The sequence below is a fragment of the Phascolarctos cinereus genome, unplaced genomic scaffold (genome assembly GCF_003287225.1).
Source record: "Phascolarctos cinereus isolate Bilbo 61053 unplaced genomic scaffold, phaCin_HiC Scaffold_2;HRSCAF=192, whole genome shotgun sequence".
Classification (NCBI taxonomy): Eukaryota; Metazoa; Chordata; class Mammalia; order Diprotodontia; family Phascolarctidae; genus Phascolarctos; species Phascolarctos cinereus.
In genome coordinates this window covers 58,904,815-58,922,757 of record NW_027555625.1, presented here as the reverse complement: position 1 = coordinate 58,922,757, position 17,943 = coordinate 58,904,815, and the positions used below count along the sequence as shown (strand labels likewise).

At 35.7% G+C, this 17,943-nt stretch overlaps 1 protein-coding gene across 4 annotated transcripts in view; it reads right to left on the bottom strand.

Annotated features, from left to right (window-relative positions):
- Positions 1 to 17,943, bottom strand: part of MEAK7 (MTOR associated protein MEAK7) — a 56,429-nt gene that overhangs the window by 16,337 nt on the left and 22,149 nt on the right. For all 4 annotated transcript variants that reach the window (XM_020989258.2, XM_020989256.2, XM_020989257.2 and 1 more), the window contains 2 exons: positions 16,071 to 16,301; positions 14,392 to 14,533 (listed from right to left, as the gene is read on the bottom strand). In XM_020989258.2, coding sequence (XP_020844917.1) covers positions 14,392 to 14,533; positions 16,071 to 16,301 — 373 coding nt within the window. The remainder of the gene's footprint in view (positions 1 to 14,391; positions 14,534 to 16,070; positions 16,302 to 17,943) is intronic.

Here is a 17,943-nt window from a genome sequence, read left to right as displayed (position 1 = left end):
ACTCCATACAATACCCACTGAGAAGGCAAGCAATATGATCTTAATTATAAACGTGAAATCACACAAAACATATTTCTATATTAGCCATACTGTCAAAAAAAATAAAGGAAGAAAAATAAAGCGTAATAAATTATACTTCAGTTTGCAATCAGAGATCATCAGTTCTCTCTCCAGAGGCAGATAGCATTTTTCATCATGAATCCTTTGGAATTGTCTTGGATCACCATATTGATCAGAGCAACCAAGTCTCTCACAATTGATCATCACTACAATGTTGCTGTTACTGTGCACAATGATCTCCCAGTCCTGCTCACTTCACTTTGTATCAGTTCTTATAGGTCTTACTCTGTTTTTCTGAAACCATCTCCCTTGCCATTTCCTATAGGACCACAGTACTCCAACAATAATATGACAAAAAAAAAAGTAAATTCAACAAAATTAAAGGGACAGCTAGGTGGCACAGCGGACAGGGCACCAGCCATGGCTTCAGGAGGACCTGAGTTCAAATCCGACCTCAAGCACTTAACACTTACTAGCTATGTGACCTGGGCAAGTCACTTAGCCCCACTGCCTAGCCAAAAAAGAAAAAAAAAGTAAATTCAACAATCATATGTCATAACCTGTTCAGTCATTCTCCCACTGATGAGCATCCCCTCAGTTTCCGATTCTTAGCCACCACAAAAAGAGCTGCTATAAATATATTTGTACACATAGGTGCTTTTCCTTTTTCTTTGATCTCTTTGAGGTACAGACCTAGTAATGGTACTGCTGAGTCAAAGGGTATGCATAATTTTATAGCCCTTTGGGCACAGTTCCAAATTGCTCTCCAGAATGGTTGGATCAGTTCACAACTCCACTAATAGTTCATCATTACACCTATTTTCCCTCATCCTCTCCAGGATTTGTCATCTCTGATAAGTCTGAGTTGGTACCTCAGAGTTGTTTTAATTTGCGTTTTTCTTATCAATAGTGTTTTGGAGTATTTTTTCATATGACTATACATAGCTTTGATTTCTTCTGAAAACTGCCTATTTATATCCTTTGACCATTTATCAATTAAAGAATGGCTCTTATTTATATAAATTTGATTCAGTTCTATACTCAGTATATATTTGAGAAATGAAGTCTTTATCACAGAAACTTGCTGTAAAATTTTTAGATATTATTTTATTATCTATGGTACCTTTTACAAAATGTAGTTTCCCTGATTACCATTTTTAATTAGGTCTATTTTTGCTTTGTCTGAAATCATGATTGCTACCCCTGCCTTTTTTATTTGAGCTGAAGCATCTTAGATTCTGCTTCAGCCCTTTATTTTAACTCCATTGTGTCTTTCAGCACTGGGTTCTGCTTTCTAATTCATTCTGCCCTCTATTTCGGTTTTATGGGTGAGCTCATCCCATTCACATTCACAGTTATGATTAGTGTGTATTTCCCTTCATCCCATTATCTTCTGTTTCTTCCTCTCTCTTTTTATCCTGTCCCTCCTTCAAAGTCTATTTTGCTTCTCACCACGGTTTCCCTTAATCCACTTTCATAACCCTCCCTTCTCCTCCTATTTCCCTATTGGGTAAGTTACATTTTTATACACAACTGAGTGTGTGCATGTGTATGTGTTATGGATATGTTTTTTTCTTCCCTCTTTGAACTAATTCCAATGAAAATGAGGTTCAAGCATTGGCTGCCACCCCCCCCCCACATTTCCTCCTCCACTGTAAAAACTCTTCCAGGCATGCCTCTTCTATGTGAGAAAAATTTCCCCATTCTACCTCTCCCTTCCTCTTTCTCCCAGTGCATTCCTTTTTCTCACAACTTTATTCTATTTTTGGAGATCATTTCAACATAATCAACCTAAACCTATGCCTTCTACCCATATAAACTTTTAACTGCCTTAATAATGATAAAGTTTCCAAGAGTTACAATTATCATCTTTCCATATAGGAATGTAAACAATTCAACCTTATTGAATCCCTTATGGTTTCTCTTTCCTGTTTACCTTTTTATGCTTCCTTTGAATCTTCTGTTTGAATGTCAAATTTTTTATTCAGCACCAGTCTTTTCATCATGAATGCTTTAAAGTCCTCTGTTTCATTCAATATCCATCCCACCCCTTCCCTCCTCTACCAAAGGACTGTACTTAGTTTTGCTGGGTAGGTTATTTTTTTTGTTGTAATTCTATTCCAAGTCCTTTGTTCCTCTAACATGGAGACAGCAAGAATCAGTCAAACAGAAACAAAAAAATGAAAAAATAGATGAAAACGCAAAATACCTCATTGGTAAAACAACTGACCTGGAAAATGATTCAGGAGAGACAATTTAAAAATTATTGGACTACCTGAAAATCATGATGAAAAAAAGAGCTTGGACAGTATCTTTCAGGAAATCATAAAGAAAAGTCCTAGAACCAGAAGGGAAAATAACCATAGAAAGAATCCACCAATCAACACCTGAAAGAGATCCTAAATTGACAATGCCAAGGAATATAATAGCAAAATTAAAAAATTACCAGATGAAAGAGAAGGTGCTGCAAGCAGCTAGATAGAAACAATTTAAATATCATGGAACCACAGTCAGGATTACACAGGACCTTGCAGCTTCTACATTAAAAGACGCAGGGTGGAACATGATATTCCATAAGGCAAAGGAGCTTGGAATGCAGCCAAGGATCAATTACCCAGCAAAAATGAGCATCATTTTTCAAGGGAGGAGGTGGATATTCAACGAAATAGGAGACTTCCAAACTTTCCTGATAAAAAGACCAGAGCTCAACAAAAAATTTGATCTTCAAGTACAGGACTCAAGAAGGACTTAAAAAGGTAAATGGGACAGAAAGATACAATATGTTGTTAATAAGGGGGGGGAGGCTGTTTAAACCCTACAAGGGAATATGAGACTTGCAACCCTTGAGAACTGTATTGTTATTACACCTGTTAAAGGAGTATACATAAAGAGGGTGGATATTAGTTGACTTTGATGTAATGATAAAAAAAATCTAATCAAGTGGGTTAAATGGATCCAAATAAGTGGATCAATCTGATCTTAGAAAATGTACTGAGAAAGGAGGAGGCAGACAAGGGTAAATTACATTACAGGAAAAGACACAAAATCCTATTACAGCAGAGGGAAAGAAGGGGGAGCATTGTTTGAACCTTACTCTCATCAGATTTGGCTCAAGAAGGGCATAATATAATAAGTTAGATATAGCAATCTAACTTGCCCTATAGGCAGTAGGAGGGAAAAGGGGAAAGAAAAGGGAGAGGGGGAAAAAGGGAGGGAAGAAGCAGTAAGAGTAAAGGGGAAGAAAAGGGAAAGAGATAATAAAAGGGGAGGGACTGAAGGAGGCGGTCAAAAGCAAAACACTAGTGAAGGGGGAAAGGAAAAAGGAGAAAGAAAAGCATAAATGGGGAAAAGGATGGAGAAAAAGACAGATAGTAATCATAACTGTGAATGTGAATGGGATGAACTCTCCCATAAAATGGAAATAGATTGCAGAATGGATTAAAAACTATAATCCTACAATATGTTGTTTACAGGAAACACATTTGAAAAAGAGTGACACATACAGGGTAAAGGTAAAAGGCTGGAGCAGAATATATTATGCTCAGCTGAAGTAAAAAAAGCAGGGGTAGCAATCCTGATCTCAGACAAAGCAAAAGCAAAAATAAATCTAATCAAAAGAGATAAGGAAGGAAACTACATCCTGTCAAAAGGCACCATAGACAATAAAGTAATATCATTACTAAACATATATGCACCAAATGGTATAGCATCCAAATTCTTAGAGAAAGTTCAGGGAGTTACAGGAAGAAATAGACAGCAAAACTATACTAGTGGGGGACCTGAACCTCCCCTCTCTGCACTAGATAAATCTAACCACAAAATAAACAAGAAAGAAGTTAAGGAGGTGAATAGAACATTAGAAAAGTTAGGTATGATAGACCTCTGGAGAAAACTGAATGGGGATAGAAAGGAATATACTTTTTTCTCACAGTACATGGCACATACACAAAAATTGACCATGTACTAGGGCATAAAAACCTCACAATCCAATGCAGAAAGGCAGAAATATTAAATGCATCCTTTTCAGATCATGATGCAATAAAAATTATATGTAATAAAGGGCCATGGAAAGATAGACTAAAAAATAATTGGAAACTAAATAATCTAATCCTAAAAAATGATTGGGTCAAACAACAAATCATAGAAACAATCAATAATTTCATTCAAGAGAATGACAATAATGAGACAACATACCAAAACTATGGGATGCAGCGAAAGCAGTTCTTAGGGGAAGTTTTATATCTCTAAATGCTTACATAAATAAAATAGAAAAAGAGGAGATTAATGAATTGGGCATACAACTAAAAAAATAGAAAAAGAACAAATTAAAAATCCTCAACTAAACACCAAATTAGAAATATTGAAAACCAAAAGAAAAATTAAGAAAATTGAAATTAAGAAAACTATTGAACTAATAAATAAAACTAAGAGCTGGTTTTATGAAAAAACAATAAAATAGATAAACCTTTGGTTAATTTAATTAAAAAAAAGAAGAAAACCAAATTACTAGTATCAAGAATGAAAAGGGTGAAGCTACCACCAAGGAAGAGGAAATTAAAACAATAATTAGGAATTATTTTGCCCAACTATATGCCAACAAATTTGACAATCTTAGTGAAATGGATACATATTTACAAAAATATAAATTGCCCAGATTAACCGAAGAGGAAGTAAAATACTTAAATAACCCCATCTCAGAAAAAAAATTGAACAAGCCATTGATGAACTCCCTAGGAAAAAATCTCCAGGGCCAGATGGATTTACATGCGAATTCTATCAAACATTTAAAGAACAATTAATTCCAATACTATATAGACTATTTGGGAAAATAGGTGAAGAAGGAGTCTTACCAAATTCTTTTTATGATACAAATATGGTGTTGATACCTAAACCAGGAAGAGTCAAAATAGAGAAAGAAAATTATAGACCAATTTCTCTAATGAATATAGATGCAAAAATTTTAAACAAAATAGCAAAGATTACAGCAACTTATCACAAGAATAATACACTATGACCAGGTAGGATTTATACCAGGAATGCAGGGTTGGTTCAATATTAGGAAAACTATCAGCATCATTGAGCATATCAACACAAAACCAACAGAAACCACATGATCATCTCAATAGATGCAGAAAAAGCTTTTGATAAAATACAACACCCATTCCTATTAAAAACACTAGAAAGCATAGGTATAAATGGAGTCTTCCTTAAAATAATAAATAGCATATCTAAAACCTTCAGCAAGCATTATATGTAATGGGGACAGGCTAGAAGCATTTCCAATAAGATCGGGGTGAAACAAGGATGTCCATTATCACCACTGTTATTCAATATTGTACTGGAAATTAGCTTTAGCAATAAGAGAAGAAAAAGAAATTGAAGGCATTAGAATAGGCAAAGAAGAAACAAAGCTATCACTCTTTGCAGATGACATGATGATATACTTAGAGAATCCTAGAGAATCAAGTAAAAAACTACTTGAAATAATAAACAACTTTAGCAAAGTTGCAGGCTATAAAATAAACCCACATAAATCATCAGCATTTCTATATATTACCAACAAAGCCCAACAGCAAGAGATAGAAAGAGAAATCCCATTTAAACTTACTGTAGACATTATAAAATATTTAGGAGTCTACCTCCCGAAACAAACCCAGGAACTCTATGAACACAATTACAAAACACTTTTCACACAAATAAAATCAGATCTAAATAATTGGAAAAACATCAGTTGCTCATGGGTAGGCCAGCTAATATAATAAAAATGACAATCCTACCTAAGCTAATTTACTTATTCAGTGCCATACCAATCAAACTAACAAAAAAATATTTTATAGAGTTAGAAAAATAATAACAAGATTCATTTGGAAAAACAAAAGGTCCAGAATATCAAAGGAACTAATGAAAAGAAATGCAGGGGAAGGTGGCCTAGCAATTCCAGATCTTAAATTGTATTATAAAGCAGCAATCATCAAAACTGCTTGGTACTGGCTAAGAAATAGGGAGGTGGATCAGTGGAATAGGTTAAATATGCAAGACACAGTAGTCAATGACTATAGTAATCTATTATTTGATAAACCCAAAGACCCCAGCTTCTGGGATAAGAACCCACTCTTTGAAAAAAACTGCTGGGAAAACTGGAAAAGAGTATGGCAGAAACTAGGCATAGACCCAAATCTCACACCATATACCAAAATAAAGTCAAAATGGGTTCATGACTTAGATATAAAGGCTGATACCATAAGTAAACTGGGAGAACAAGGAATAGTTTACCTATCAGATCTATGGAGAACAGAAGAATTCATGACCAAACAGGAGATAGAGAACATTATGAAAAGCAAAATGGATAATTTTGATTACATTAAATTGAAAAGTTTTTGCACAAACAAAGCCAATGCAACTAAGATTAGAAGGAAGGTAGAAAATTGGGAAAGAATTTTTACAACCAGTCTCTCTGATAAAGGCCTCATTTCTAAAATATATAGAGAATTAAGACAAATTTATAAGAACACAAGCCATTCCCCAATTGATAAATGGTCAAAGGATATGAACAGACAGTTCTCAGATGAAGAAATTAAAGCCATCTATAGTCATATGAAAAAATGCTCTAAATCGTTATTGATTAGAGAAATGCAAATCAAAACAACTCTGAGGTACCACATCACACCTATCAGATTGGCCAACATGACAAAACAGGAAAATGAAAAATGTTGGAGAAGATGTGGGAAAATTGGAACACTAATACATTGTTGGTGGAGTTGTGAAATGATCTAACCATTTTGGAGAACAATTTGGAACTATGCCCAAAGGGCTACAAAAATGTGCATACCCTTTGATCCAGCAATAGCACTTCTAGGGCTATATCCCAAAGAGATCAAACAAATGGGAAAAGGACCCCTATGTACAAAAATATTCATAGCAGCTCTTTTTGTGGTGGCAAAGAATTGGAAATTGAGAGGATGCCCATCAATTGGGGAATGGCTGAGCAAGTTGTGGTATATGAATGTAATGGAATACTATCGTGCTATAAGAAATGATGAACAGGCTGACTTATGTGGTCTGATGCTGAGTGAAGTGAGCAGAACCAAAAGGACTTTGTGCACAATAACAGCCATGTTATGCGAAGACTAATATTGTTAAACTGAACCCTTCTCAGCATTACAAGGATCTAAGACATCTCCAGAGGCCTTGGGATGGAAAATGCTGTCCACATCCAAAGAAAGAACTATGGAAGTTGAATCGCTATCACTTATTTTTACCTTCTGTTGAGTTTTGTTTCATCTTTCTGATGGTTTCTCCTATTGATTTTAATTTTTACGTACAACTTCACTAATTGGAAAATATGTTTAATAGGAATGTAAATGTAAAGCCTATATCAGATTGTGCGCCATGTTGGGGGGGGAGGAAGGGCGAGAAAAATTTTCAGCTCAAAAGCATATGGAAGTGATTGTTGATAAATTAAAATAAATTAATAAAATTTAAAAAAAAAAGAAATGATGAACAGGCATACTTCAGAAAAACCTGGAAAGACTCATATGAACTGATGCTAAGTGAAATGAGCAGAACCAGGAGAACATTGTACACAGTAACAGCCACACTATGCAAGGACTGACTTTGATAGACTTAGCTCTTCTCAGCAATGCAAAGATCTAAGATCTCTTCAAAAGACTCGCAATGGAAAATGCTATCCACATCCAGAGAAAGAACTGTGGAGTCTGAATGCAGATCGAAGCATAGTATTTGCTCTCTTTTTCTTTTGTTGTTTTGTTTCTTCTTTCTCGTGGTTCCTCCCATTAGTTCTAATTCTTCACATCATGACTCATGTGAAAATATGCTTAATATGAATGTATAAGTAGAGCCTATATCAGATTGCATGCCATCTTGGGAAAGGGGGAGGAGAAGGGAGAGAAAAATTTTAAACTCAAAATATGGAAGTGAATGTTGAAAACTAAAAGTAAATTAATTATAAAAATAAAATTTTTTAAAAATATTTTGCATTTACATCACTATATACATAGTGTACCCCAGAGCAGAACGGGAAGAAATCACTCATAAAATTGAAGACAGAAGAACATGTTAGAAAACAGAATCTGACAATATTTTGTTTACAAGAAACACAAAGATTTACAAAATTTAAATAAGAAGCTAGAGCAAAATCTATTATGCTTCAGCTGAATTCCAAAAAGGAGTAGTAATCATAGTTTCATATAAGTGTGAATATAGAAAAAGTTAAAAAAAGAGATAACTACAGAAATTATATTATGCTAAAAAGTAGTAAAGATAATGAATTAATATTAATACTTCATACATATTCACCTAATACCATAGCATCTAAATACTAAGGAAAAAGTAAATCAAATTGGAGGAAGAAATAAATAGACAGTAAAATTGTAATAGTGGGGGCCTTAAAGTACCTCTTTCAGACACAGACAAATCTAACAAAAAGATAACAAGATAGACGTTAAGGACCTGAAGAGAACATTAGAGAAATTAAAGATGACAGATTTCTGGCAATTACTGAATGGGAATAGAAAGAAATCTATGTATTTCTCAGCTATACATGGCACCTTTACAAAAAACTGACCATGTACTGGGACATGAAGACATCAGCCAAAAAATGTAGAAAAGCAGAAATACTAGGGAAATCATTTACAGATCATATGCAATAAAAATAGTATTCAATAAAATACCCATAAAGAAATCATTTAAAATAATTCTAAAGAACTGGTTGGTCAAAGAACAAATTATAGAAAAACTAAAAAATTTCATCAAAGCAGGTGACAATAAGACAACATAACAAACTGAAAAGACGTAGTTAGCTAGAGTAGTTCTGAGGGGAAGATTTGTGTCTCTAAACACTTTCAGCAACAAAAGAAAGAACAAAGTAATCAACTGGGCCTGTAGTTTTTAATGTTTGATTAAAAATACCCAACTGAGTCAAACTAGAAATTCTGAAAATTAAGAAGAGATTAATGAAATTGAAAGCAAAAAGACCATTAAATTGATAAATAAAATTAGGAACTAGTTTTAAAAAATAATAAAATAATTAGCTAACCTGATTTTAAAAAAGAGAACCAAATTATTCATACCTAAAATGAAAAAGGAGAACTTACAATGGAGAAATTAAAGAGGAAATAAATGAAATCATCAGAAACTATTTTGCCCAATTACATGCATTACATGTAAGGAAACAGATGAATGCTCACAAAAATATGAAATACTCAGATTAACAAAAGAAAAAATAGACTGCTACGGATGTTCCAACAGAGACAGTGTTAATTGATGTTTAGGTTCCTAACTAAGCCCCTAAAAATAATTTTGAAATTTAAGTGACCAGTGGATCAGGGCCAGGCTTAGGATTGGGTAGAATTAAGAAGTCACCTATATGATATCACCTTAACAGATGCCAAAACACACCACTCCCAAAGGCCTACTGATAAATGAAATTCCACAATTAACAACTTGTTCTATTGGCTTTAACCTTTTGCTGGTTAAAATGCAAATCCAAAAATATGTCTCTCTATAAAGAAGACATGTTTCAACACACTTTGTAGCCAAATTTTGTTATCAAAGATTTTGAGATTTAATGATACTGTAATAAACAGCATTATTATAATATAGAAGGGATAGAGATGAATTCTAGAACATCAGAAGGAAGGTAAGGGATTCTGGAATGAAGATATCTTAAACACCAACTAAAATAATATTAAATGTGCTGGGAACATTATATATACATGTGTATGTGTGTATATATACATATACATGTGTATGTGTGTATATATACATATACATGTGTATGTGTGTATATATACATATACATGTGTATGTGTGTATATATACATATACATGTATATGGGTATACTATACATATATGTGTGTGTATGTGTGTATATATACATATATATGTGTGTATGTGTGTGTCTATACATATATATGTGTGTGTATGTGTGTATATATACATATATATGTGTGTATATACATATATGTGTGTGTGTATATATACATATATATGTGTGTATATATACATATATATGTGTGTATGTGTGTATATATACATATATATGTGTGTGTATGTGTGTATATATACATATATATGTGTGTGTGTATATATACATATATATGTGTGTGTATATATACATATATATGTGTGTGTATATACATATATATGTGTGTGTATATATACATATATATATGTGTGTATACATATATGTGTGTATATATACATATATGTGTATGTGTGTGTATATACATATATGTGTGTATGTGTGTATATACATATATACATGTGTATGTGTGTATATATACATATATGTGTGTGTATGTGTGTATATATACATATATGTGTGTGTGTATATACATATATATGTGTATGTGTGTATATATACATATATATGTGTGTGTATATATACATATATATGTGTATGTGTGTATATATACACATATATGTGTGTATATATATAGATATATATGTGTGTATGTGTGTATATATATATATGTGTGTGTATGTGTGTATATATACATATATATGTGTGTATGTGTATATATATACATACATATATATATATATATATATATATATACATATATATAAAATCTATGCAGCTAATCAAGACAGATATTTGAAAGCTACGGGAGCAGAGAGATGGGTTAAGGTAGAAGGTCTCAAGTAAGGAAGGGAATGATGTGGAGATAAGTCTGGAAAGAAAGGGTTTGCCAAGCATCTGCCAATGTTAGAACAAGACAGACTCCACACCCCGGAAGAAGTCTGAATGAGTAACTCTTCTGCCCTGACAGTTTCAAAGAATGGGCAGCACCAGCACTACTTCTCTGGTACACAGGCTATTTGGAGTCAAAGTTCATATTCCAGTTCACCCATTTAATCTACTCGTATGACCTTGGGCTTTGACACGTCTTCCTTCCGGGCCTCAGTTTCCTCATCTATACAATAAAGGAGGTGGAATAGATGACCTCTTAGGTCACAGACATGGCTCTGATATCTCCCCAGAATCCTGTTAGTTCTTCCAGCACAGGTATTGTTTCAGTTCTGCCTTTGTATTCTCAGTGCTTAGCACAATGTCAGTCACATAACGGGCAGCTAATGAATGCTGCTGGTTGACTGACCTCACAAGAGGAGGCATGGGAAGAGGGAGGAAAAGACCCTGGAGATCATTTCTTCTGCACCTCCCACTCCAGTCACCTTAAATAAAAAGGACCAACCCATGTGATATCTAAGGTTCTTTACAGCTCTAAATCCTATGATCTGGTCTGGTTTTCCACAGAGTAATTTCAGGGTTCATCTAGCCCCACTGAAGTTTACTTCTGCCAACTTGCTGACGCCAGAAATGTCTTTTGGAGAAACAAAGCTTTTCATTCTAAAATAGGGAGCTAAAAGGCTAAAGTAACCACGGTTAAGGCAACATTATTGGAAACTTGTTCACACTTAAATATAAATCAGCCAACAAACATAAATGGATGAAAATCAAGTCGTTTCTACTTCTGATAGGAAGGGGGGTTCCGGACTGCTGGAAGATACTGGACACCTAATAAGGGAGCTAAAGGGAAAGGCTAAAAACACAAAGACAAATGGCAGCCAGGCCAGCCCTGCCTAACCTCCAAGAGTCTGCGGACAAACATAATCTATTCTGGAGATATTTCAGGTGATATTTTTGGGAACACTGCCCTGGAACATGTATGACACACCTACCTGTCCACAAGCATCAATAAGGTTTTTATTTAACTTGACCGATTTATTATTTAAATTTATGCTCCCAGAGGACTGAAATATTGCACTCAGCTACAACTGTGCTATATTACATTTCCCCACCCCAACCCTGACAAGGGATTCAGCTTTATTTATATCTTATTACCACTGGGTTCCTCTGACCCTTTTGTGAGATCAGGATCTGATAAAGGTATGACTGAGAATAGGAAAGGACTTAGCTTCTGAAGATGATTTACCTGCTTCCCTTTCCCCAGAGCACACCAAGGAGGGAGTGAGCTTTCCTCCCATTAGACTACTAATCTAAGGCTCCCAAATCCTCTACTTTCTACTTTGTATGAGAGTTGTTTGGTATATCTGTCATGTCACCTATTGGCCTGTCCTCTAGGAGGGCAGGAACCATGCACTGGTCGATCAGTAGCTCCATCACCTAGCACAGGTTTTCTGATTCCAAATCTGGGGCTCTTACCACTCTATCACATCACTAACCTTTCATTTTATGGAATAGAAAATCAGCCCATAGAGAGTAGAAGTGATTTACTTAGGATCAGATGGTTAACAAAACCAAGTTAATTAAAATATGCAAAGCACTTTGCCAATTTTCAAGCACTATATAAATGCTAATTATTATTATTACCCAAGAGTAGAACTCAGAGCCTTAACTTCCAGTTAATACTGGTACTTGCCATATGGAAAAGGTCTCTTCATAGTCTAGCATTAAGGAAGACAGTAGAAGGCAGGAGGGAAGAAGGAGCAACAATGGGAAGCAGTGCCATGATACTAGAATCAAAATGTGTTAGCTGATTCAAATCTCTTAAAATTATAGGTTAAAACCCTGAAGCCTTAGGTGTCAGAGGCAAAGCCAGAGCTAGGAATCTGTTCTTCTGACTCCACATCAACCCTCTTTCCACTATACTATGCTGAGATCTCTAAAATACATACAAGGATCCATTACACACTACATATTTTGCAGAAGAATTTTTTCAAGCTTGTTCTAATAGAACAAATGTCTTTTTCTGAGTATGACTTTGCTCATTATAATTTGCTAAAAGATACCAATGTTACTGTGTAAAGTTTCCTTTCTACTTACCCATTTCTTGACATCCTAGGCATGACCTTTCTTTTTGTTTTGTTCCAAACATGAGATTTGGGGTCAGACCCAATATTCCTCTTGTTGGGAAAATCCCTGGACCAACGTAAATCAGCAACAGTTTTGCTGCTATTAACTAGGGTTGTTGTTATTTCAGTCGTGTCTAAATCTTTTTGACTCCATTTGGAGTTTATCTTGGCAGAGATACTAGAGTAGTTTTCCATTTCCTTCTCCAGTTCATTTTACAGATGAGGAAACTGAGGCAAAAGGTTAAGTGACTTGCCCAGGGTCACACAGCTAGTAAATGAGTGAGGCCAGATTTGAACTCCTGACTCCAGGCTCAGTGCTCTATCTACTGCACCATCCAGTCATTGGAATACTAAGAAGTTAAGTGACTTACCCTGGGGTCACTCTGCCCAGTATATGTCAGTAGCAGAATTTGGACCAAGCTCTTCCTGCCTTCAGGATCCGCTTTCTATCCACTATGCCAGCTGCATTTTTTAAATGTTATTTTTGTTTTTTGTTGTTTTTAAAAATTCTATACCTATGATTTCACTGGGCTAGGGAGCAAGAGGCAGGGAAGTCCAGGGAGGGAAGGAAGGGATACTCCATCTACCAATGCAGATCGACAACTATCCTGCAATTTACAATCCTAAGAGAACTGCCTAGAATACTGAGAATTCCTAGGGTGAAAGAGCCTTTATGGGTCAGGGACAGAATCTGAACCCAGGTATCTTGATTCCCAGCCAGGTTCTCTATCCTGTTCTCCATGTTGCCTCCCAGGATCCTTCTTTTAAAAGGATGTTCTAGGGGGGTAGCTAGGTGGCTCAGTGAATAGAGCCACCAGCCCCGGAGTCAGGAGGACCTGAGTTCAAATCCAGTCTCAGACCAGACACTTGACACTTACTAGTTGTGTGACCCTGGGCAGGTCACTTAACCCCAATTGCCTTGACCCAAAAAATTAAATAAATAAAATAAAATAAAAGGATGGTCTACACTTTTTGAATAGAGAGAGACATATCTAAATTGCATTTCCTCCTCTGAGCAATTTGTACAACAGGCTCACCTCAGCTCCCATTTCCGAACTATAAACCAACTTTAGTCAAAGTAAAGGGGGAAAGTAAATGTTAACATCTAAGTCTACTGAGTTCATATCTAGGATTTCTTTGATGCTACCAGCATTTCAACAAAAAGGAATTAGACTTGTTGGTCACAGAGGGCAGAACTGGAAGAAACCCCCCTCCCCCAAACTCCCTAACAATCAGAGTTGCGCCCAAATGAGACAGGCTGACATGGGAAGGAGTGATGGTAAAAGGTCTTCAAGTGAGGCCTGGGGACATCAGTGATGTGCTCCACATTTAGGGTGATAGCTGTGATCTCAGATCCCTTACAACTCGACAATTTCATGATTTTACATAGCCCCCTCTCCTAATCTTCAGTTAACGGGACCTTGTGAGTGCCTGATTTCGCCCTGTATCCAGCCACTTACATCTCTAAGGACAGGGGCTAAAAGGGGACTTACCTCGTTTCAGTGCTGAGAACAGTTGAATAGCCAATTCCTTTACACCGGAGCTAAAATCTTGAGTTTTCTTCACATTCCAACCTTTCAGTTCATTTCTGTAGTCCAACACATGTACCACCGAGGTAATCAGATCCTCTGTAAACTTTAAGATCAAAACTTGATCATTAATAACATTTTCACTGTAGGCCAAGAATAAATTTCATTTCAGCATGAGAAACAGCAAGAAGAAACTTTGCTTCCCACTACTGCCAACTACTATAACCCAGCTATTACGGAAACTCTTAATGTTAATTGGGTCTCTCAAATTATGACAACCTTGTAATTAATAATAACAATAACATTACCCTGATAAACTATACAAAGAAAAAGATAAGACACATGCAAATTTCAGGGGATACTTACAAAAGGCAATTCTACAGGATTCCAATGGAGAAAACTAAAACTAATGGGTAGAAGTTACATGGAAGAGGATCTGGGCTTGATATAAAATATAGCAATTAGAAAAATCCAAAAATGGAATGACTACCTTGAGAGATAGTGAGTTTCTTGTTACTATAGGTGCTCAACCAGATGATCATTTATCAGGGATACTCTAAAAGAGGTTCATGCTTCAAGTAAGGGATGGAACTAGGTGAGCTTTAAGGTCCCTCTCAACTGTGATTTTAGAGACCGACAGGGTATGATACACCATACAATACATTATCACAAGTGAATTTCTAGGAACAAAGGAAATTTCAGAAGGAAGAAGGACATTTGAAATAGTGCATATTAATCTGTAGCTTACACAGAAGGGAAGCCGCAAAGGAAGAATGGCTGAAGAAATACAAAAGAAAATTAATTGACAAGTATAAGTGGCAATGACCTTGCTTGACTGAGCCTTAGCAACAAGGAAAAGCATACATTTGTTTTAGCGAAAGGGAACGAGGGCCAATTTTGTCAAACTCTTCCCTTTTTTCTACCCATTTCAATTTTTAGGTGCTCACCCCTCAGCTTCAAATGGTCTTCTCTACTCTCCTGTCCCATGAAACAAACTAACACCTCTATCTGAGATCTCACTTTTTGTTTTCCCTGATAACTAAGCATTTTCTGATCTGGGGGGAAAAAAGCTTCTAACAAAACAAATGCATGAATCTCCATATCTTAATGCAGAGAGGTCAAACACATAGGCCACACCACTCAAGGCAGCCCAAACCAGATTAAAATATAATTGGGAAATATTTAACAAAATTTTTTTAAAAAGACAATAAAACACATATAACATCACATTTCAAACTAAGTGAATATGTGGTCTGTAATGGTACTGATGTATAGTTTAATGGCCCTGATTTCTCTCTGAATTTGACACCATTGTTCTAATGAATCTGTGAGCTCATCAAGGCAGATTCTCCCACCATTGCTACATACTACAACCCTACATACTGGTGGAGGGGGGGAGATTTTATTGTATTTGCTACCGAAACCACATGCGACAGACAAAACTCATATGGTGACTGATGATCTGATTAACTCTGAAATCACAATTGAGCCTCCCAATTTATTTTCAAGACTGCTCTAGAAGTTTTGACAAAAGCATTAGAGTTCTGACCTGAACCAAACAGTCATATGGCTTGGGGTTCTGTGTCAGATAATAAAACAAGAAAATGGGCATTTCTCTGAAATGGTCTTCATCTTTCTTTTACCTGTCGGATATGACTTGCTTTCACATTTTCAACAGGCACATGTAACATTTTCATGATTATGTTGCTCTTCTCCCCTATGCTGCCTTTTAACAGGTTTGACATCAAAATTACAAACTGCTCTTTGGTGACATAGTCAGCAGGACACATGTTAGTCCCCACCAGGTCAATATTCCTCATTCCATCATAGAGCCTGACTGTCATTTTCTCCGGCAAGGCATCCCCAAGGTAAGCCTATTTAGAGTGAAGAGAAGGGGAAAAAAAGAAAATTTTTTAAAAATGTCAAAATAGCTTATAGCATCAAGATTGATAAAAACCACTTTCATTTGACAGGTATACATAAATTGCTCTGACCAAAAGTGATTCTCCAGTAACATCAGTAAAACTAAATTTCAATGTAAATTTCAAAACCCTAATGTAATGGATGGGTATTTGGCTGGTCTTCCATTTATGACATAGTCTTATAACATTAACTTCCCACTGCCATAAAGTCATTTCACAGAACTTTTAAAATCAGATAAGATGCTATTATTATCCCTGCTCAAGAACATGAAATAGTTCCTCCTTACCAATGAGATCAAGTCTAAATTCCCTTTCTGGGCCTTCCAAGTCCTCTTTAAACTCCTGAATCGTTCATCCTCATCTGTCTTACTACCTGGCCACAAGTACCTTCCACTTCTCATCACTGACCCTGAGACCCTCCTCCTTAACCTGAGGCCACAGAATGCAAATGGACTCTATGGCCCCACTTCTCACAGTTCTCATCTTTCCAGGGACAGCTTAAGTCCCATTTCTTCCAGAGAGCACATTTAGGGTACTCTGAACTTTTCCCTTTTTTACTTTCCATGATATTTTTATTCTGGCCTTTAAGTCTATTCTGCCTCATGTAGCCCTCTAATCCTTCACTTACAAAAGCTATCTACTTAGTTGGACTCTAAGCTCCTTGAGGACAGGATGAGATACTGTTTTTATATTCCCCATAATACTTCTTTGTGAATATTGTGGGCAGCTAACTCCTTGTTGAATTGCATTTCTGTAGCAAGCGTGGATAAAACTTGGTTCAGTGTAAGAAATAAAGACAGGACAAAGATTTATAAACTACATATAAGCACCACATACTACCTGTTATAAAGCATTTTGTTCAAGAAGAAAGTCAAGAGGCACTAGACATGACAAGGACAAAGTATCGGATAAAATGAAATTGATTTTCTTGCCTTTTCCAAGCAGTAAGCTATGCAGGCAAGATAGAAAACTGTGTATAAAGTCTTAGGGAAGAAAATGTTGGCAGATTAGCACAGTGCTAATTAGTAAACATTCATCAACTGAGATTGGGACAAAGTATTATCTCATACTGTAAAAAAATTAAGAAGCAGTACAGGGAAAAAAACCGAGTTTACAGAAAGTTTGGTGAGAGACGCGATTAAACTATATCAACCCAAGAGCATTTAAAAATGACACTGGAAGAAGTCAGAAGACAAATATTTAAAAGTGGAAAAGCTATATCAAGATTCTATGACAAACCTTCCTCTTGGTTAATGATGGTAGAGCCACCACATTTGGAGAGTAGATGAGAAGTAGAAAAGATATGAAAGAAAAGTAAGATGGGAAAGCAGTTAGACTAGAAGATGTCTACACACAGGAGATTGATGGCAGAATCAATACAGGGGAGAATATCAAATACAAAAATGTTAGAAAAAAAATCAATGTTATTACTGCTTCTTAAAAATGGCTATGGAGAAAATAAACAACTACAGACCTATATGTTTACTTTGCCTGTCCTTAAAGAAGTTATGAGAAGGTAGCGGGTGGGTTTCATAAACAGCATTCTAAGACAGGCCACATCATTATGATTGCATGAGAGAATAAAATAGCACAG